The 21,628-nt window shown below is 44.8% G+C and overlaps 1 protein-coding gene across 8 annotated transcripts in view; it reads right to left on the minus strand.

The window, feature by feature from the left end:
* Positions 1-825: 825 nt before the first annotated feature.
* Positions 826-21,628, minus strand: part of TEX36 (testis expressed 36) — a 43,597-nt gene continuing 22,794 nt past the window's right edge. The window contains exons 6-11 of one of the 8 annotated variants that reach the window (XM_082406650.1): positions 19,427-21,359; positions 19,261-19,301; positions 13,769-13,813; positions 3,785-3,916; positions 2,437-2,517; positions 826-1,438 (exon numbers count right to left, since the gene is read on the minus strand). In XM_082406650.1, coding sequence (XP_082262776.1) covers positions 1,142-1,438; positions 2,437-2,517; positions 3,785-3,898 — 492 coding nt within the window. In that variant the 5' untranslated portion in view covers positions 3,899-3,916; positions 13,769-13,813; positions 19,261-19,301; positions 19,427-21,359 and the 3' untranslated portion in view covers positions 826-1,141. Of the gene's footprint in view, positions 1,439-2,436; positions 2,518-3,784; positions 5,066-9,819; positions 21,360-21,628 lie in introns of those variants that run through there. The other 7 variants (XM_082406649.1, XM_082406647.1, XM_082406646.1 and 4 more) reach the window with 7 other exon arrangements.

Here is a 21,628-nt window from a genome sequence, read left to right on the forward strand (position 1 = left end):
TGGCAGCCAAAAATTAGACATAATTCAAAGGCTCATTAGTCAGATAGTTTTTTAAAACATGGTACATCCATATTAGGGGATACAGTGCAGTAGTTTATTCATACTGACACTGCAAGAACTTCAAGATCAGTTATGTACTCCAAGAACATATGTACTGTGTAATACAGTTTATGTTCAAAATTTGTATGTATTAATAGTTACGCACATGCATCTGATTGTAAAAACACAGAATAAAAACAAATGGTTAGGGACTTCCCTGGTGGCGTGGTGGTTAAGAATCTGCCTGCCAATGCAGGGGACACGGGTTTGAGCCCTGGTCCGGGAAGATCCCACATGCCACGGAGCAGCTAAGCCTGTGCGCCACAACTACTGAGCCTGTGTTCTAGAGCCCGTGAGCCACAACTACTGAGCCCGCGTGCCACAACTACTGAAGCCTGCATGCCTAGAGCCCATGTTCCACAACAAGAGAAGCCACCGCAATGAGAAGCCTGCGCACTGCAAGGAAGAGTAGCCCCCGCTCGCCGCAACTAGAGAAAGCCCGCGTGCAGCAACGAAGACCCAACACAGACAAAAATAAATAAATTAAATAAACAAATTAAAACAAAACAAAACAAAACAAATGGTTAGCTTACTTCTGGGGACAGGACAAGGATTAGAGATGTGGTGAAATCAAAGGGGACTCCTGCTTTCTCTGTTTGTTTGCAATTTCAAGATGAAAATGTAAGCCTATATTAATTATGTAATTTAAAACCTCTCCCAAAAGTTAATGTGGCAATTTCAAAATTTAAGCACATTTTTGTTTAAAACACATTCATTTAAAATGTGTATGTCATCACGTATCTTTATTTTATAAGGACCTGAATATTTTTCAACCTTATTAAAACCATAAAAATACTTTAAAGGTGGGGGAGTGGCAACATTACCTGTTGCCTTTCTGGTTTCTCTATATAAGGACTTTATGTTTCTTTATGTTATCACTGTAAGAAAACTTCACCTCAGCATTGAGGCACATACAGTCTATATTCTCTAATCCTAAACAAATCTTATGTCAAACCTCAGTGCTGGATCAGAAAATACATACTTTTAGAATGTGCGATGAAATAACAATATTGCAAAACTCATCAAGAATCTTCTGGAAGGGTTAGGGCTCCAGTGGAGAACCAGCCTTTTTGTTAATCATGAACCTTACTTTTGGATTCTTTTTCAGATACTCTGTATAGCTTTGCTGGGGAATAAATTTAAAAGTGTTCCATAACTCATTATAATGTCTTGGAAAGCGTCTGAAAATTGGGACCACCACAGCTTCCTGACAGACATATGATATTTGGTTATTTGAAAAGCCATCGAGACAAGATGGAACATAGTCACATGCCCAAAGATTGAAATTTCTTGAAATGTGTTGCCTTTTTTCTGGGGAGATCTTCTTACATCCCAGGCCCTGGAGAAGAATCACAAGAAGGTTAGGAGAAAAATATTCAAGGTCACACAGTTCAGATGTCTTTAGTAAAACCACCTTCGTGACACCCTATCTCTAAATGCACAGCATGACCACTCTTACAAGAGACATCCTTTATCAACCTGTTGAAGGCTATAAATTGACACTCACAACATCCTGGTTCTCGCAGCCTTCCACTCCCACCAAGAGGACTGGACTTCTAGAGACATGGAGGGCAGGACCGGAGAGACCACAGCCTGGACTCCCTGGGACCCCAAGTAGGTTCTCTGCACCCAGGTGGCTCCTCAGCATATCCACCCCAGGCTGCATCTCCAGCACTCAGTGGGATGGTTCTTACACCGAGAGATCCGAAGATTCTTTCCCATCCCAAAGGATTCCCAATGAAGAAAGCAGCACCTTTGGGTCTCTGATCACAGGTTTCCTCATCAACTCTTACTAAACTGGCCATTAGAAAATTTTAAATTACATATGCGCTTGCAATCTCTTTTCGTTGCCCGGTGCTTTGTTAACCACCACTAACCAGTGCTATCAGACTTTATTTTCTTCAGTGATGGGGAAACACCACCTCCGGAGAAAAGACAACTGCAGTTATTAGGACGTCCTTCTTTATATCATGTAAGCTCCCCATCCATTCCTTTGACTCCTCACAGATCCTGGCTCTGCCATTCAGAGACACACATAGGCAATCCGTCCTTCCCATGACAGATCTTCACAAGAAAGCTCACAAATGAGACAGTTTATGGGAAAGCACATTGATGAGCATGAAATTCACAAAAACCTAGGCAGAAGGAAGGCTGGTGCAGATTTTGAAAGCTACGTGGGACTCCGAGAATTTTATGCTTTTTTCCCCCCTGGTAACCTGTTATGAGGCTTTAATCTTGTTCCAATTTTGAGGTCAGTCCTCTATCTTCAACATGTCTCAGAAAATCAAGAGCCCTAATGTCGCTCATTTTATTAGCAACTTGGAGAGAAATACTCACAGAGTCAAGGCAGAATCCAGAGTTCTGAAAGCTGTGACGATTGTCGTGTACAGAGAAGGGGAAGTTGTTATTTACTGCTTGCTGGAAAAGAGCAAGGGAAGAGATAAAAAGGCACACATCAGAACCCCAGTATGCTTCCAGAACCCACCTATAGTGGCATGGAAGGAAGACGGAGGAGGCAAAGTGACCTCTAAGTAAGAATTAAACCCATCAGGGCTTCCCTGGTGGCACAGTGGTTAAGAATCCACCTGCCAATGCAGGGGACATGGGTTCAAGCCCTGGTCCGGGGAGATCCCACATGCCTCAGAGCAACTAAGCCTGTGCGCCACAACTACTGAGCCCACGTGCCACAACTATTGAAGCCCGTGTGCCTAGAGCCCATGCTCCGCAGCAAGAGAAGCCACTGCAATGAGAAGGCCGCGCACCACAACGAAGAGTAGCCCCCGCTTGCCGCAACTAGAGAAAGCTCGCGCACAGCAACAAAGACCCAACGCAGCCAAAAATAAATAAATAAAATAAATAAATTTATTAAAAAAAAGAAGAATTAAATCCATCGACAGCGATGGCACACACGGCACAGGGTGAGGTCTTGGGTGTGTGCATCAGCTCAAGGCTTTGAAACTCAACCTTATTGCCAGCTTGCTGAAAATCATAAAAAATTCTCTTTAAAACATCTTATTGAGAGACAAGGAAGGGAAAGTCTGTAGGCATGGAATTGAAAGCTGGAAAAGAATTTTGAGACCATCTTCTTCTTCTGCCCAATCAGGATCCTAGTAGACCAGAGCTCTCTGGTTCAGGGCGGCTAAATGTGAAGTTAACCCTGTTTCTCCCTCCGGCCACTTCATGTCCCTAAAGTTGCTCATGAACTGGCCAGCAAGGAAGAATGTGCATGTTAAGAACTCTGTCCATAGGGACTTCCCTGGCGGTCCAGTGGTTAAGACTTCGCCTTTCAATGCAGAGGGTAAAAGTTCAGTCCCTGGTCAGAGAGCTAAGATCCCACATGCCTCATGGCCAAAAAAAACCAAAAACATAAAACAGAAGCAATATTGTAACAAATTCAATAAAGACTTTAAAAATGGTCTACATCCAAAAAAACAAAATCTTTAAAAAGAAAAGAAAAGAACTCTGTCCATAGAGGAGCCTAACTTTATTGTCTGGACCAGAGGTAGTTCCCTCTAAAGACTATTTGAGGTATCGTAGTGAACAGTGTATGAGGTAGGATGCTACCAGAATTTAGGGGTCCAGGGAGGGCAAGTGAGCAGTTCCCTCCGAGAAAGAGTTGTCTGGTGGCAGCGGTGCCACCCCCTTGAAGAGCCAGGGGGGCACGTGGCCAGCTCTCAGGACTCACCTTCTCCCGCACTTTGTAGATTGGCGGTAGCTTCTCCTCCACTTGCCGAGATAAACGTGGACTATTGGACTCTTTTAACATCGTACGTGTGATGGATTCTGGTGTCTTTTGCATTAGTCCAATGTGAGGGAACTGGAAAAACAGCACACGCCTTGATTAAAACCAGACACATCTGAATCTCTAAGCCAAGTATCAGGGCTTCCTCTGTAAAGGGATTAAAATGCAATTTGGGTGCTTCTGGCATGCGATGGAAATGGCATAATTTTTGTAATTTTCAAGTATTCTTTCCAAGACAAAAAATATTGTCATGGCCCGAGGCCACCACTGCCGGTTGTTTCAAGTTACAGGGGCCACCCTACTGCTCGGAGCCTGGAAATGTTTCCGAGGCCTGGTGAGGAGGGTGTGGCCCCGTGAGAGGGGGTTGATGGACTCTGAGGAGACAATGTATTATTTGAGATCTTCCTTGTGGTAAGGGAGCTCTCTGCACTTGGGGCCAAGGATTCAGCCCATGTTCACAGGGGTGAGCCAACCTCCTGCAGGTATGAAGTGGACCTTAGGACACGGGGAAGGGGAGGAGAGAAGGGTCGCGTTGAGTCTCCACGGAGAATGTAGAATGGTAGAGGGTGGGAAGATTATTTGGATGGCTGGGGGTGGGCTTTAGTATCTCTCTATGAACAGAAGGGAAGGAAACAGGACTGGGCCTAGGGAGGCAGTCCCAACAAAGGCCTGGACCAACCCCACAGGGAGCTCTAGACATGGGATGCCTTCTCAGAGTCAGCCTGATGGAGTGAGAGGACTGGGCCTTTGTGAGCCTTTGTCAATCAGTCACTGGGTAGAAGAGGACGGTGGGGACCCAGGAAGTGACCTTGGGGCAGCAGCTCTTTTCAGCCAAGGAATATCTAGGGGTGGGCCTCCCAGGCCACACTTTCAGCAGCAGCGCAAGTAGTCCATTCCCGAATTCCCCCTGAAGAGGGATGCGAGTGGTGCTTGACAGCCACTGTAGCTCACCTCAATTTTATATAAACAGCACCTCTTAAAAGCCACCCCAACAAAGTGGACTTTGAAGCAGGGATCTCAAGGAGAGGAATATGAATGGAAACTACAATACAAACAGAAGGCAAGACCCTGACTCTTAGCGAAAATTCCTGAAAAGGGAGGAAGCATAATGTGGTGGTGGGCCACAGAGAGTAGATCCAAACGCCCTGAGACCAATCCCAGCTCGCTCTCCCACGAGGTCAGCCTTCCGCAAGAGACAATTTTTCCAGGCCCCAGTTTCTTCATCTGTAAAATGGAAATAACAATACTTACTTGATAGGGTAGATGTGATTAAAGGAGAAAATGCACGCACCCAGAGAGTGTACAATAGCTGTAGGCAGGTTCTATTTTTGCTCACAGCTGTCCCCTCCCTTGTCAACAAACCCATTGTCACACCCAAAGCCAGTCTTTCCTTCTCTTTGGGATTATAATGGTATTGGCTAACACTGCCATTCTCTCCCATTCCTTCTCAAGTCATGATATAACTGCACATATAAGTATGGTTTTTGTTTAATTTCTGCACAAGAATGCATTTAGTATGCTACTATTTATGTCAAAAGGTAGAGAGATTATGTCATCTATGTGGTATACTTGGTGGGGCATTGTTGGCAGAGAAAAGGAGAACCAATCGTCCAGATGACACACAGCCTCAGAGAGATCCTGTAAACTCAGTGCCGAGTGGAAAGAAGAAACAAAATGAGATCTATAACCCAACACCATTTATGTAAATAAATAATCCATGCACACAAAACAACAATACATAATTTACAAGAACACATCTCAGTAAAAGAACTCCCATTAAACACGTGTGAATAGCTGCCTGTGGGGCGAGCAGAGCAGGAACCGGGATCAAGGGCAAGGAGACAACCACACAAACCAACACACCATCACGTGGACGGGCTCTTCCACGGCCGAGCGACAGGGTCACCTCGGAGGAGGGCACCAGGGAAGGAAGAACACTTTTTTTGCCGTAGTTTATATGTTTCTTAATGAAGCGCATCTATTAATTGTCTCGTTTTTCCAACGAAAATAATTGTATTTGTTTCTGATTAGAGTTGTAATACATGCTTATGGTTTTTAAAAGTTCAAACAATAAAGAAAAACATAAGGAAGGAAGTAGAATTCCCTTGAAATCCCATCACTCTTTCCCCTTTTTTTTTTAATCTATTTTACTTTTCTTTTCTTTTTTTTTTAAAATTAATTAATTTATTTATTAATTTTTGGCTGTTTTGGGTCTTCGTTTCTGTGCGAGGGCTTTCTCTAGTTGCGGCAAGCGGGGGCCACTCTTCATCGCGGTGCGCGGGCCTCTTACTGTCGCAGCCTCTCTTGTTGCGGAGCACAGGCTCCAGGCACGCAGGCTTCAGCAGTTGTAGCATGCGGGCTCAGCAGCTGTGGTTCACGGGCTTAGTTGCTCCGCGGCATGTGGGATCTTCCCGGACCAGGGCTCGAACCCGTGTCCCCTGCATTGGCAGGTGGATTCTTAACCACTGCGCCACCAGGGAAGTCCTCCCCTTAACTCTCTGGTGACCAACTTTGTCATGCATCCTTGTGCAACTGTACACCCATATATATGCATAATTTGCATATATAGGATCGTATTATAAATGTGGCTTCAAAAATTATAAATTTATAAAATTATAAATGTGACCTTTTTATTTATTTTTCTGATCTTCTGTTTTATTTTTTTATTTGAATTTTATTTATCTATTTTTTATACAGCAGGTTCTTATTAGTTACCTATTTTATACATATTAGTGTGTATATGTCAATCCCAATCTCCCAATTCATCCCACCATCCCCCCCAACCCCGCTTTCCCCCCTTGGTGTCCATACGTTTGTTCTCTACATCTATGTCTCAACTTCTACCCGGCCAACCGGTCCATCTGTACCACTTTTCTAGATTCCACATATATGGGTTAATATATGATATTTGTTTTTCTCTTTCTGACTTACTTCACTCTGTATGACAGTCTCTAGGTCCATCCACGTCTCTACAAATGACCCAATTTCGTTTCTTTTTACGGCTGAGTAATATTCCATTGTATGTATGTGCCACATCTTCTTTAACCATTCATCTGTTGATGGGCATTTAGGTTGCTTCCATGTCCTGGCTATTGTAACTGGTGCTGCAATGAACATTGGGGTGCATGTGTCTTTTTGAATTATGGTTTTCTCAGGGTATATGCCCAGTAGTGGGATTGCTGGGTCATATGGTAATTCTATTTTTAGTTTTTTAAGGAACCTCCATAGTGGCTGCACCTATTTCCATTCCCACCAACAGCACAGGAGGGTTCCCTTTTCTCTACACCCTCTCCAGCATTTGTTGTTTGTAGATTTTCTGATGATGCCCATTCTGACCGGTGTGAGGTGATCCCTCATTGTGGTTTTGATTTGCAATAAATGCCTTTTTATAATTTAATAGTAACTTTTGGTTTCTGTTTCCTTCCCCTTCTTGTCACCCCCACCAACACCCCAGATAACAGTGATAACAATAGTAATGACAATAGCTCTCGTATGATCCTTTACAAACACCCGTACCTACAAAAGGGACTTACACTGCTTTATAAAAATTGGACCATATGATACATACTATTTTACACCTTGCTTTTCTCACTTAACAATATACCCCAGAAATTTTTCAAAATCAACCTATACATTTCTAATTCATCCTGTATTATATATTTTTTAATGTTTTTAAACAATTTTTAAGTAAATATAAATAATACAGAGGGCCTCCAGACTCAGAACCTTTCCCTTTTCCCCTCCTCCAATCTGATTTTCCAAGTTATGGAAAATCAGGCCAAGGTGGAGAGTTTTTCTACATCACGAAGGATCCCTCTCACCAGCTAAATGACAACTGACTTGAGTTCATTTGTATTCTGCAAGTCTGTGGACTAAATCACTGTAAAAAAATAAATGGCTCTAGCATTTTAATTTCACTCTTTTAAAATATATATTTAATGGCTATAACATGATAGCTGTGAAATAAACCCTTCTGTTAGATATTGTAACCGTGAAATACAGCTTTTTAACTAGTTGGCAGTGAAATTTTTGCTGCATTCAATCACTCAGTGACTGAAATATTAAATGGGAAGGTGAAAGTGTGTGCAGAGAGCCTTTTCTACCTAGCAACAGCCAGGTTACCACCAGCAAGGTCAACTGCGAAATGACTGTCACCTCCAATGTGGCAATTAGTCTCCCAAAGGGGCTGCTGCTGACGCAAAGCCAACAATTTCTTTAATTTTCCCAACAAGTTACTTTGGGAAACTTCACGTCAGCACTATTCTCTTTACGCTCTTAGGTGCCGGCAGCAGAAAGGACCCACACCAAAGGCTCCCCACTTAAACTGGGCCCAGGTACTTTCCTGGGACACCAGTGGGAGATGCAATGTTCTTCCTCGATTTCTGCCTTATAACAGAACCCTGACTTTGTTTGGGGTGGCAACGTGGTTGGTTAAAAAATACCCCCCCAAACTCCCTTGCAGCTAAATTGGCCATGTGACCAGTTGAAATGAAAGCAGAGGTCTGTGGGTGGGGTTCATGGGAAAGAGATTGTTTCCCCCAGAAAAAGGGGCCGACTTAGCTGACAGGTGCCTTCCATCTATTTATCCGTTGACTTTCCTCTCATTTACCTGCCTGAGTTGACACACTGCACTAAGGATGACAGGACAGGAGGCTGAAAAGAACCTGGGCCTTTGACAACGCCCTGGGGCATCTGTACCAGCCCTGAACTGCCTCCCTCTGGACTGATTGTTACTTGAGAAACACAGACCCCTGTCTGGATAAGGTACTGTAGTCAGCTTTTTATAATATTCAAACACAGCCCTAACTGATACTGTAGGTGATAAAAAGAGGCCAAGCTATTTAGTCTGAGAAGCTTACGTTGTCTCTTCCTAACCAATTAGTGTATGTAGTTCACGTTATTTCCCATTTTACTTTGGCTTCCAGGAAACTCAGAGTCAAATTTGATGTCCAAATAGCTACTGTTTAGGCCATATGGCCTGCATATCTATGTTACATACTTTCCCAGTCTCAGCCTCTTAAAGTATATTTAAACTGGTTCTGAATTCTTATTTTTATATACTTTACTACTTTATTGTGAATATTTTCCATTCATTACTTTAAATCTGTGAAATGGAGCAGGGTATACAAGAAAGAATATCAGTATAAATATATACCCCTTGGAATCTGTGGGGGATTGGTTCACCCCATCCCACCCTGTGGGTACCAAAATCCAAGGATGCTCAGGTCCCTTAGTTTCCCTTCAGTATCTGTGGGTTCTGCATGGTGGACATATATACATATATATATATTACATATATTATATATTATCTATATAATAGTTAGCAAGTATTGAGTGGTTACTATGTTTCCACGCATTATACTAAGCACCTTTGTACGAATTATCTCATTAATCCCCACCATGGCCTCTAACCTTAGTATATTATGCTCCCATTTGACAAAGAGACTGAGATTTAGAAAGACTAAGTTGCTTAGGGTTTTTAAAGCCTTCAGGCGCAAATTTTCCAAGATGTTTTCCATTTTTCTTTTTCCTTTTAAACAAACAAATTTTTTTAAAAATTTTCTATGTATTATTGCTCTAGAAGAGGCTAGTACCACAATTTTCTCTGATACAACCAGTGGGGAAAAAAAAAGACAAAGATAACCAGCCTCATGGAGTTTATATAATAAATTATATAGTATGTCAGAAGATAGATGTTATAGAAAAGAGAAAAAGCAGGGCACATACCAATTACTGCTTAGTGAACAGTCACAAGTTGCCAGCCTGCTGAGCGTTTTATACTCAGATTAATTTCATTTGGTCCTCCCAAGGATACTATGAGATTCCCATTTCACAGATGAAGGAACTGAGGCTGGGTGAAGTGATTTGTCAGACGTCATACTATAGTAAGTAGCAGAAGTGGGATCTGAACTCAGTTCTGTGTCCTGACCACACCCACGTGACCTGAGAAAGATGAGAGAGGGCACCATCCTTCTTACCCATCTTCCATCCTTGTCTAAAGGTGGGTTGAAGCGTCTCCCTTTGGCCATATTCTACAGGAAGCTGAAGGGGGCTGAGGTTGGCTCTCTTATCCCTCCATCGCCTCATGAATTCTACACCTGGGAAACCACTCCTCCTTGTTCCTGATCTTTAATTCTCAGCCTCTACCAGGAGGGGAAGTCCGGGAGTGGTCCCTGTTGTCATAGCATCAGAGCCCACCCATCACAATGGGGGAGGAGTGCGGGTCTTCCAAGCCCCCCAAGGGCTCCTGCCTCGGGTCCCTTGCAGCTGTCGCTCCCCAGTGTGTAAGCCTCCAGGTCCCAGGTGAGGAAGCCATACACACAGGTCACACAGGTGTGGACCAGACAGTCTTGAGACAATGGCGAACTCTGTACCCTCCAAATCCTCTGATGACTTCTGAGTTGAATATCCTCATGGTAACCATCTATTCCAACCTCTTAGTTTTCAGAGAAGTGAGTTGACTCTGCCTTGTCTACACCCAGCCAGGCCTCAGGCCTCCCCACGTGCTCCTTTCCTGGCTGCCTGCATGTCCCAGCTCACTCACTGTGACTCCCCTTACTGCCCACTGCTGAGGCCATGACGAAGCAGCAATCGTGAGTAGTTATTAAATACCAGGTGCTGTGCTGAGCGCTTTCACGTGTTTTACTTTTTCTCCATGAACCTTTGGGGTTTACAAATGAGGAAACAGAGCCACGTACCCAGTGGAGGGGGCGCCGGGTCACAGGACAGCTCCAAGGCTCGCAAGCCTTTCGAGGGCCATCTGGCGTCTCCCAAGTTGCAGAGGTGGCTCCAGAGAGCTGGCCTTCCTCTTGGGGCCCGGACCCTCAAGTCCTGCCTCACTTCTACTCAGTCACGTGATTTCTGCTTTTCTTTCCCCTCCTCCCTCCCTCCCTACCTCCTTTCCTTCCTTCCTTCTTTCCTTCCTTCCTCCCTTCCTTCATTTCTTTCCTTCCTTCCTTTTATAAATTCTGTGTCTTGACAATTCTCTTGGCTACTCCATGTGAAAATAAGAGTAAACACCAATGGAAGAATCTGTCCAACTCTCTTTTTTTTGCTAAGAAATTGTGTCCTCAAGCCCCTCTTCCCCTAATCATCGGCGAGGGTGTCCTAACAAGAGTTGCCGGGTTAGTGATATGGGACCTCTCCTCTGGCCACCACCGACGGCCCAGAGAGGTGTGTTCCTGGATGAGATGCCTGAGGTGGAACACGGACTGAAACTGAGCAGGTGTTAGTAAACATCTCCACTTACAGATGAGAAAAGGGAGTCTCAGAGAGGTGGAGGGACTCACCCATAGTCACATAGCTAATTTGTAGCAAAGTCTAAACTAGAACCCAGATGTACTGAGGCCAATTTCAATGCCAGCATCAAACAGGATTCGTTTCACTGCACTTCCCTGACCACATTAAATTATTGGGCAGTGGATTTTCTAGGATTGCTTTTAACTCCCTTTCTTTAATCTGCATGAAACTGGGCCTCTTAGCCATGATCCCTCCCCACTGTGAGCTCTGGCAGGCCAGGGGTCAAATGACTGCCATCATGTGCTCCTCCGGTGGCCCTCCCTCCCCAGTAGATGTCATGCCAGGGAGCTCTGCACAAATGGAGGGGAAGGATGAGTGCAGAATGCTGCTTCTCCCACATCAAGAGGCTGAAAGTAAAGCAATAAGGAGGCAGGGAGCCGAAGACTGAGACTAAAAACCCAGAAACAGTGCCATTTCCAAACCATAGTATTTCACAGACATTCCCTTTGTCTCCACCAATGGAGCGGAAAATCCTTTAGATCTAAAATCTCGTTTCTAAATATATTCTGCATCTCCTCTGTATTGTCTTATGCTCTATTAAACAAGGTATACAATCACCGGTCAAGGTGTATTCCAATTTTCCCCTTTTGAACGATTGTTTAAAATTCTAAAAAATTTGTCCAAGAAAATCAAAAGCAAATAAGGAAAACCCGGCCAGGAAAAATGAAATTCAATTTTTCTTCAGCTAGGATTTCCTAGCTGCAGATTGGGGTGCGGTTGTTCATTGTTGATGTTATTCTTTTCAGAGGTTTGAATTACTGAGCTGAACTTGGAGACCCATTCTGAAAACCAGTTCTGTAGCACTCAGGGCACTACGATCCCTGGGGCTGAGAACACCGGAGGGTCGCGCTCCATCCTGCGTTGGGTCTCTGCACGAGCTGGGCCCTGGTCGGAATGCAGTGTTGCGACACCGCCTGTTAAAGGTAGCTGTGAACGCAGTGCTGAGACGTGGGCGTGTCCGTTCAACAAATACTGACGGAACACCCACTCTGGGTCAGCGCTGTGTTCAAACAGCGGTAAGACAATCACCAAAATCAGTTTTTCGTAAGTAGTAAATCATGGATTTGCCAATACATCAGATGACTAGGACCCCCAATTATTGATTAACCAAAAATTATTTTCAGTGAGCTATCTACAACATTTGTATCTAATTGTTCCACCCAATGTATTTTTCGAAATGACAGCTGTTGTGTACTTTGACTTTTAGATCTTTTACATCTGAAGTGTTAAGGGCCTTATGAAAAGCAGCTGTGCCTATCTCTTCCATGTGTTTTCAGTGCACTGTGCCATTCCTTGTTTTAATTAGCAATTTGCCGTCTTTGGTGGGAGAGAAAGTGGTGGAACCACGGGTGTGTTTTCACACACGCATCGGCCACGTGCCCACGTGTGCTGCCCGCACAACTCTCAGACCTGCACACACAGGCATGCTGCAGTTCATCATGCCACCAAAAGTTTCACCTCCACCTTCATGTCCACAAATCCCGGACGACTTAACTTGCATATGGGAAAAGCCGAGCCATCTGCACATAAAGTGTTGAGCATCTGAGAAATTCTCAGGCATCTGAATCATAAAACACATTTTCTTTTCACCCTGCAAGGTAAACTATCTGGATTCTTTCTGCAAATAGCAACAGAATTGAGGTGACTCAATTGTACGTTTTTATTATGGTTCATGATTCGTATGGAACTCGTGGAAATTACAATGGATGCACAACCCATTTGCACATCATCTTGAAAAGTACTCAGGCATCTGTCACGTGAAGCACATTTTTTGTTTGTTTGTTTTACCCTACATTGCAAACTATCTGGAAAATTAACTGCATCTCTCTCCCTTCCACTCAAGAAAACAATTCCTGGATCAAGACAAGTAAGACGAATTGAAAGACAAGAAGGAGAACTTGACCAACCTGGAAGTTTGTTCAGTTGAAAGGTAGAAACAGTAACATTTATAAAAACGCTTGACTCTGCTGACACGCATGAGTTGGTAAGGATGTGAGACATTGCCCAGGTAATGACAATTTTTGATAACCTTGCTGAAACGTGAATTGCTATAAACTTTTCAAATCGTGTCTAGAGAAGCTTTCGGTTCATTGATAACTTGGAGAATTGGTCGCTCGAAAAATTGCTGCAATCTAGCAAATTGTACTGGACACAGTGAAGGTCACAGTAGATACTGTCGCTGTCCTCACGAAGCTGGCTCTCTTGTGGGGAGACAGACGTACCACCCAGATAATTGGTTATAGTTATGAGAGGTACTGGGTGCTCAAGATCATGTGACAGTGGGACCTGCATGAATCTGAAGGGTGACCAGGAAGGTGATGGGGAGCACGTGCCAGGTGGATGGAGAGCCCGTCAGAGGCCCTGATATTGGGTGGAGCTTGACTCACTCAGGAACCAAAAGGAGGTCAGAGGACCACGCAGGGTGGAGATGATAGAGGAAAAAGCAGAAGGCGGGCCACTCAGGGCCTCCAGGCCATCCGAGAGCTGTGGACAGGCACCTTGCCCTTTGTGACCTTGACCAGCTGGCCAATGTCGGTAGCAGACAGAGACTTGAGGAACAGGTAACAACAACACACCAGTTGAGAACTTTGGCCTTTTTAGAAAAATCACCTTAGAAATAAGACTCACCCTTAGGATGCAGCAGGCGTGCCGAGTTTATTCTTTCTCCAAATTCTGAAAAAGACAGGCAGAAATGTTTAGTTTGATTTCCATTTCTCCACTGGATGCATTTGTTATTCCTATTTTCACTTCTGTGTTTCCGTGTTTGTTGAGGTTTATGTGAAGACTCGATGCTATTGTTTCCACCCCCTGGAAAGACAGCAGCTTTTGTCCTCTCACAGTTTGAATGGGACAGTCCTCCGAAGACACAGAATAAAAGACAGCAGTAATTACAAGTGTGGTTCAGAACGGAGAGCACTGGAATGGAAAATGCCAGCCTCCACAATCGTAAAGCAAAACAGCCAAATAAATATATATTTTTCAGCTGAAGAGGAAACGGACAGTGCCTTGGAACGTGATGGTAAGTTCATCTCCATCCCACGCGGGGAGAAGAGAGAGGAGGCGAGGTCCCTCAACGAAGAAGAGATCTGCAGGTCTTTTAAAATCTCCTCTCTCCTCTTACCGTGTACCATAAAACATAACGGCGATTTCATCAACTTGGCAGCAAACTGTGAGCTAATAAAAGAGCCTTGTTACAAAGACAATAAGAAGACAAAGTCATAAATGACAGACGTGGGCTGAGTCCTGACGTTAGACCCCAATTTCTCCAGCTCGACCGGGATCCGATGTTCATCAATTCAGTTAATCGTGTGGATGACCACCAATTTGTCCTTTTTTGCTTGCTCTTTCTTCACATTCCAGGGTATTTCTGCCCACCGGGGGTGCCTTGAAAAGGCAAATAGGAAATGTACACAGCATCAAGGCTTGCGATGTTGCCTTCGCAAGGTCTTTTTTTCCCTACTTCCTTCTAAGTTGGCTGTGAGGTAAGGAACCTTCCCACCACCAAGGCCTCACTGCTCCAGGTGTGGTCCTTGGACCAGCAACCCAAGCACCACTTGGGAGTTTATTAGAAATGCAGAGTCTCAGGCCCATGCCCAGACCTAGTGAATCCGAATCTGCATTTTAACAAGACGCCCGGGTGATCTGTGTGCACATAAAGTTTGAGAAGCACCACCCTGGAGAATCTCAAGGCCCTGGTCGGTGCTTGAGACTTTCTCGGTCTTTCTGTGAAAAGACAGAGGATTCAGGGCACCCGTGGGCCCATTTGACCTTGTACCTACAGAGAAGAATTGCAGCCTAATTCTTGGACAAGGTTCACTGTCCTTTTAGACTTTTAAAGATCTGGAAACTCAAGTAGGAGGCTAAAAGAGTTCACATCCTATTTACCTAGGAGGTTTTCCCTTCGGCGCTTAAAACCTTTCTAGAAGGCATAACACCGACCTCAGTGTGCCTGATATGGAAGTAGGGAAGTAGAGAAGGTTTTCCCCCAGAGGACCCTGAGACACATGCTGTTTCTTTGCACAGTTATATAAACAGGCTGCAGTGTGGTTGTCTTAACGTTTCATTTAGATTCCTACCCCACTGATTCAACAGTGGCTCAGGCAAATGATAGTAAACCAAATTCATGGTTCCGCCATGCCACGGTCCAGTCGTTTTGACGGTGGGAGAATGACCCCATCAGGGCTGTGTGCCTAATTAAGTACTTAGTCAATAACCCACTCCCTCTGGACCAAGCCATTTGCTTTCTCTATTGTGGGAACAAGATCAAACTGGGCAGTGAATGTGGGCAGTTCATGCAGGAACTCATATGAGGTGAGGACGGACTGATTGGAATTAGTTATTAGTTATTTCAGAACCAGTGCTGGAGATGGCAGAGAGAGAGCGCTTTCCTTCCTCGGGTGATTCCAATCCTCCTTCACAAAGGTGAGACAAGGACCACATCCAGCTCGCCAGGGGCACACGCATGTGGACCATTTAGAGCAAGCATCCTAATGTGCAGGCGTGTATCTCTCCAGGGAGGGCTCAGAAATTTGGGAACAGACCGTCGTTGGTATGTTGGTATGCACACAGCTCACGGCTGCACGAGGTCTCTAATTGTTTTGCAGTGAGATAAGAACCCTCCGTTTTATCCAAAGTCTCAGGACAGCTTATTGACTGCACTGTCTAGCTGTACAGCACATAACAGCATTGTTAGGGGAAATGTCAGCAAAGGCACTGAAGGGTGGAAAAACATGAAATCAGATTTCTCACATGACGAGGGCTTGGACAGTTGCTGGGCTTTGGCTCCCACTGAATGGGGCCGAGGATTCTTTTCAGGCTGATTTGATCAGACACCGCATAGCGTTTGTCCAGCCAACCCACCGCGCAGTTAACACATTTTAACAAGTCACCTCCTCTTCCTCCTCCCAGAAAGAGGTCTGGAACGGGCGGACACTTTACCAGTCGCTTCACAGAGAAATCATTTTCATAACATCCCGAGCCTCCTAAGACTTCATGTTGTATTCTTACATCAGCCATCTGCTAGGGTAGATGCATCCATACGACATCTTCTTCCGCTGGCACAATTAAAAGAGATTCTCTCCGTTCGAACCTTGTGTTACATTTACATTCAAAGTTACGTTGCTCTCTCTTTGCCCTTGCCCTCAAGGAATTGTGGGAATTCAAGTTAAGAGGCTTTTAATGGTTCTGTGATAACTGTGATTATAAACTGTGAATCAGGTTGTGGGAGCATCGAAGTTCAGCTGCATCTCAGGCAAAGACGTCACCGTTGCTTTTGATCCTCGGCTGAAATTTGGTTTCCAGTGTTCAGACGCCACCATTGTAAAAAAATAAAAAATAAAAGCCACCTCATTTGCTTTACAATTGCTTTGATAACAATTTTAAAGCCTTTAAACGCACATTTTCCTTTTGATATATTAGCAGTATCTAGAAACACATCCGTTGCTAAAAATTAAATTTCAAAGGCTACAATTGTATTTCCTGCTTCCTTTTAGATGCTGGGTTTATTTAAAACACATGCAACACGTTAGGCACGTGTGTGCACGCACACACACGCACTCACACGTACTCACGCGCTGCCTTCAACATTTCACTGCCAAATATTTAGAAATAAATTTTTACTGAGTTCTCTGAACATGTAATTACTGCTTTGAGGCTAGTTAATGAAAATATACTTTTCTTTGAAACATGTTGGCTCTACTAAATGAGACTTTCCTTGTGAGTCCATAGATGAATCGATGGTGAGCCTCCTTGAAAAAAAGAGGCATTCTGATCATTGTTGCCAGATGTCTCAAGCAAGCCTGCCAAGCTGGGGCCAGAAACACAGCCTTAAAATAGTAGGCACGGAACTGCACCATCAGCCAATTAGGGCCCTTAGAGCAAATTAGCTCTCATTTCCCATTGGCCAGAGCAGCTGGGACTTGTGCACGGACAGCCCGGGAACATTCCAGTGAGCATCTCCTACTGTGGCCAACTGTTGCTGGCATCCGAAAAAGCCGCAGAGAACAGTCAGACCCCAGTTTTAAAAAACTGCCTTGCTGAAACACCTCAACTCCCTTCCCAATAAGATCCCCATGGCCATCCCTGGAGAGCAGGGCATTGTCTAAGGCAAAATAATCCCTGTGGGTAGAATAGTTCCAAATGGCAAAGCCCTCACAAAGTTGGCCTCTAGAGAGAAGGTCTTACTCTCAGGTAAGAGAGCCCTTACCTACAGGCCATCCTTGAGGAGAAATCAATGAGGTTGGTTCAGTGGGAAATCCACAAGAATGGAAGCTGAGTGATCGAGCAACAGACAGTACATGATCTCCAGTTGGAGGTTGCATTCAACATCAATTTTAAAAGAGACATTTGAACAGAAAGCCATGGGAAGCATCGAACCCTTAAAGACCAGTTCATCTGTAAGGAACAAAGGACCACTGAAGCAGAAAGTCGCATCTACAAAGGTCAGCTCTTGGCAACACATGCCCCACTGGGCAGCCAGGAGCACTTCAGACACTGTCCAGTGATGCTGCCAGCACTGACATCAGGACCAAGAATTAAGAAATTACTATTGGCAGCAAAGAGTGATTTGGTTGCAATAGCTCTCCAAAAGCCTTAAAAATATCCATGTTTGTGATCCAGTAATTTTACTTCTGAAAATTTACCACAATACCCACATGTTTGCACAAAGATGTATCCCGAAGTATGCTCATTATACTATTTGTTAGAGAAAAAAAAAAAATCGAAACATAAAGTTGAACCCAATGCAGTCATGAAAAACATAGAAGAATGACAACAGAAAAATGTTTACATTGCATTGTACAGTCAAAAAGAAAGGTAAATACTTCTACAGGATGATCCTCTTTTGTAAAAATGTGCATACGTATTCATGGAAAGTGGAAAGTTACACTAAAATTTTAGAATTAATTGAATTTCTTTTTTTTCTTCATTGAGCTTCTCCAAATTTCCATAATGAGCATGTCTTGCTATCGTGGTAGGAAACAAAGCTAAAAGAATTTAAAAAGAAGGTATAGCAAAGCAAGTAATGCACGATCAATGTCTTGCAACAGTTCAGGCCCGGACAAGGAGAAGGGCATGTAAATTAAGCTATAAAGTATACAGAATCCGTGATGTCTGCTTAGAGCAGAGAGGGCTAGACTGACTATGGTCAAATCATGAATTTACATGTGTTCCAGGAAAGTGTTTTACAGGCAATCCTCCACATTGCATTAGGTGCTGAAGGTACCACGGTCAATTATCAGTGGTTCATACTCTAGAGGGCCCACGGCCTGAATGAGGAATGCGTCCACACTTCCAAAGAAGCATTTCATTCCACCCTGGTGGCAGGCAAAGTTCCCCCATCAGCTCTAGTGGAATCCACCTTAATAAGCTTTGCATTATGGAAAGTAAAATCATATAAAGCTTAAAGTCAGCAGCAGCATGACCCTTGGCCTTAACCCAGACTTTTAAGAGTAAGACCTTGAAGTCAAACAACGAGGAATAATGCAGTTTCAAGTTCCAGCAGTAGCTCTGGAAGCTCTCTAGCTGCTGAGATCTTTAAGCAGGAATGCTAAGACATGCTCAAACGTCTTCACGGGCTCTTCTGAACACAATCTGAAACTTTCAGTGCTTCGCATCCTCAGGAATCAGACCCCAAAAAGGTAGATCAGGTCAATTTGGGATACCTCTCCTCTCCACTACTGAAAAGCTTTTGCCATGATTTCTTCGATACAAGCGTTAATTTTTATAGTTAATAGATCACCTGACAGACTTCCACCTGACAGGGGGTTAAGGCAGGCCCCAAGGGCACTGGCCAAGTGATCAAGGCCAAGGCTCAGTCCTAAGGACCAGAGTTGATAACTTCCATATTTGATTTATTCCATTATTAATCACCCTATCAATATCATTAACATAAAGTAACATATTTTTCTGTTAAACAAAATAGGCATTTTCATCCTGCATCTTTGTTGACCATGTTTTCTGGATTTTAGTGCAGTTGGACTCTTTGGTCTGAAAATATTGCCAACCTCTGTTCTAACCCAATCCAGTGGAGTAAAACAGAGTTTTTAAAAGTGTGTCTTGAATTATCTGTTGTGTGTTCTCTAAGTTGTACAGTAAAGCAAAAGCCACCTGAATGCTAATACCTCAATATTTCTCTGTATTTCTCAATATTCTCAATATTTCTCTGCAGGACAAAAATTCCAACATTTAGAAATGTATAAGCAGTGGCAGGGATGGCGTCTGGAGGCAGCGTTGGCCGGTGGGTGAGAACACAGCATGGGGTGCTTGCACCCCAGCACCGCTACTTACTTGGTGTGTGATCTTGAGCAAGTTACTTAATCTCTTTGTGCATCAGTTTTATCACCTGTAAAATGGAAATAAAAAACTAGTACCTACCACTTTGGGTTATTGTAAGGATTGAAGCTATTGATACAGGTCAAATGCACACAAAAAAGTGCCTGACACATAGTTAGGTGGAAATAAATGTTAGCTCTTTTGACTATATGTTAGTGGTCCCCCGAAGTGCATGAATTTTGTCAAGAGGCCCATGGGAACTCAGTGGTGGTGAGGGCAGAAGGAGGAGGGGGCCTAGGAAATCAGAGATGGGCAGAACCAGAGCTAAGGACCCGTTTTGAGGCTCTGGAGGTCTCTCCATACAGTCGGGGCTTTGGGATGTAAAGGAGGCTGTGGCAGAGGCAGATGCTCTCCGGGCCAACCAGAAAAGCCCACCAAGAAGACATTCTAATTCTCAAAGATGGCTTCTCCAGGATTCTCCCAGGCCCTGACCTTGGATTCTGCCTTTCATTCTCTTCCTGGTTCAGACATGAGACCCCATGCAGCTGTGTTGGCATCTGTTCTTCTTATGACTTGGAGGTAGGGGGGTGCAGCCAGGTGGCATGTGAGTGGGTTGAGGGCGAGGAGGAGTGCTGTGCAGAAGGGGCCCCCCGAGCACCACACGGGGAGCCTGGAAGTCTCAAAGGCAAATACGGATTCTGCACAGCTTTGCTAATGGAAAGGCTTGCTTCGGTCTGAATTGAGGTCTTCCAAGAAAAATCGCCAGCAGTGACAGGCTCTTCAATATGGGATCTAGCCACAGGCCAAAGATCAAGCTTCGCTGAACCAGAGAGAGGGAAGAAATGACAGTCAAACATCTTCTTTTTCCGCACACAGACTGTAATCAGCTCTCCACAAGGTCATCCTGGAACTCCAAGGACAGTCCAGACCCTCCTGGCTCTCCTCAGTAATGGACGGAGGCAATGGTGCAGATAATCCAGCCAAACGGTGTGCAATCCAAAAGCCATTTCCATTTGGCCTTGGGAGAAGTTTCCGTGCTCATTCTGAGTGTGGGTGTATGCGAGCCTCCCCGCCAGATCTGGGGTGCATGTTGGGGTCTGGGCAGGTCCCAAGCTGAGGCTACCCTCAGAGGGAGGCATCTCCCAGCAGCAGTTGTGTGGACTCTGGTCACTGCAGAGCACGGGCGGCTTTGCCGGCCGGTCAGGATGGGATGTGGGTAGGGGTTCTCCACCTGCCCCCCTTCCCTGGTCCATTCTCCATCCTTGTCTGACTTGTCCAGAGGGCTGACCCTGCCAACAGCATCACCTGGGCTCCTTTGCCTTCTGGCTTTCTGGCAGGTTTGAGTGATAGGACGCGGGAGAAGAGAAAGGAGGGAAAACCTGGGATATCTCTTCCCTACTTCCTTCCTCTTCTGGCATAATTTCTCTGGTAACCTCTATTTTCCTTCCACCTCTGCCCCAGTTCCAGTCTTCACTGAGCTCCAGAACACCACTCCCTCCCTTATGCCTTTGGTCCCCTGGTGGTAGGGACAAAGCCTTGTAGTCCCACGTGTGTCCATGAGTGATGCCTTCATTAATGCATTTTCACTAAACCGTCTGGAGTGAGCTCTGTTTCCCGCTGAACCCTGGCGGACAGAGGGTGGTACAGGATGGGGCTGAAGTTGGAGCTGGAGCTGAGAGCCTGGGAGGGCTGAAGCAGAGAGGCATCTCAATACCTGCTCAGAGCACAGCCCCTCCCTAGATCTGACTGAAGCCCACTGCCCCTTTTTGTGTAGAGGCCGCTTGGCTCTGCCTAGCCTGCCCCCCATTCCAGACAAGTGCCGTCAGGTACAACCCATCTGAATAATTCAGTGTTGGAGGCCAACTCTTCCTTGTGATCATCTGGGATGACCAACTTCCCTTGGAAATGGAGACATCACATTTTAAAAGGAGAGACTTACATGTGGAATCTAGAAAAATGGTACAGATGAAACTATTTTCAGGGCAGGAATAGAGACGCAGACGTAGAGAACGGATGTGTGGACACAGGGCAGAGGGGAAGGGAGGGTGGGATGAATTGTGAAATTGGGGTTGACATATATACACTGCTGTGTGTAAAATAAATAGCTAGTGGGAACCTGCTGTATAGCACAGGGAGCTCAGCTGGGTGCTCTGTGATAACCTAGATGAGTGAGATGGGGGTAGGGGGGAGGCAGGTCCAAGGGGGAGGGGATATATG

The sequence above is a fragment of the Balaenoptera borealis genome, assembly GCF_965194805.1.
Source record: "Balaenoptera borealis genome assembly, chromosome: 10".
Classification (NCBI taxonomy): Eukaryota; Metazoa; Chordata; class Mammalia; order Artiodactyla; family Balaenopteridae; genus Balaenoptera; species Balaenoptera borealis.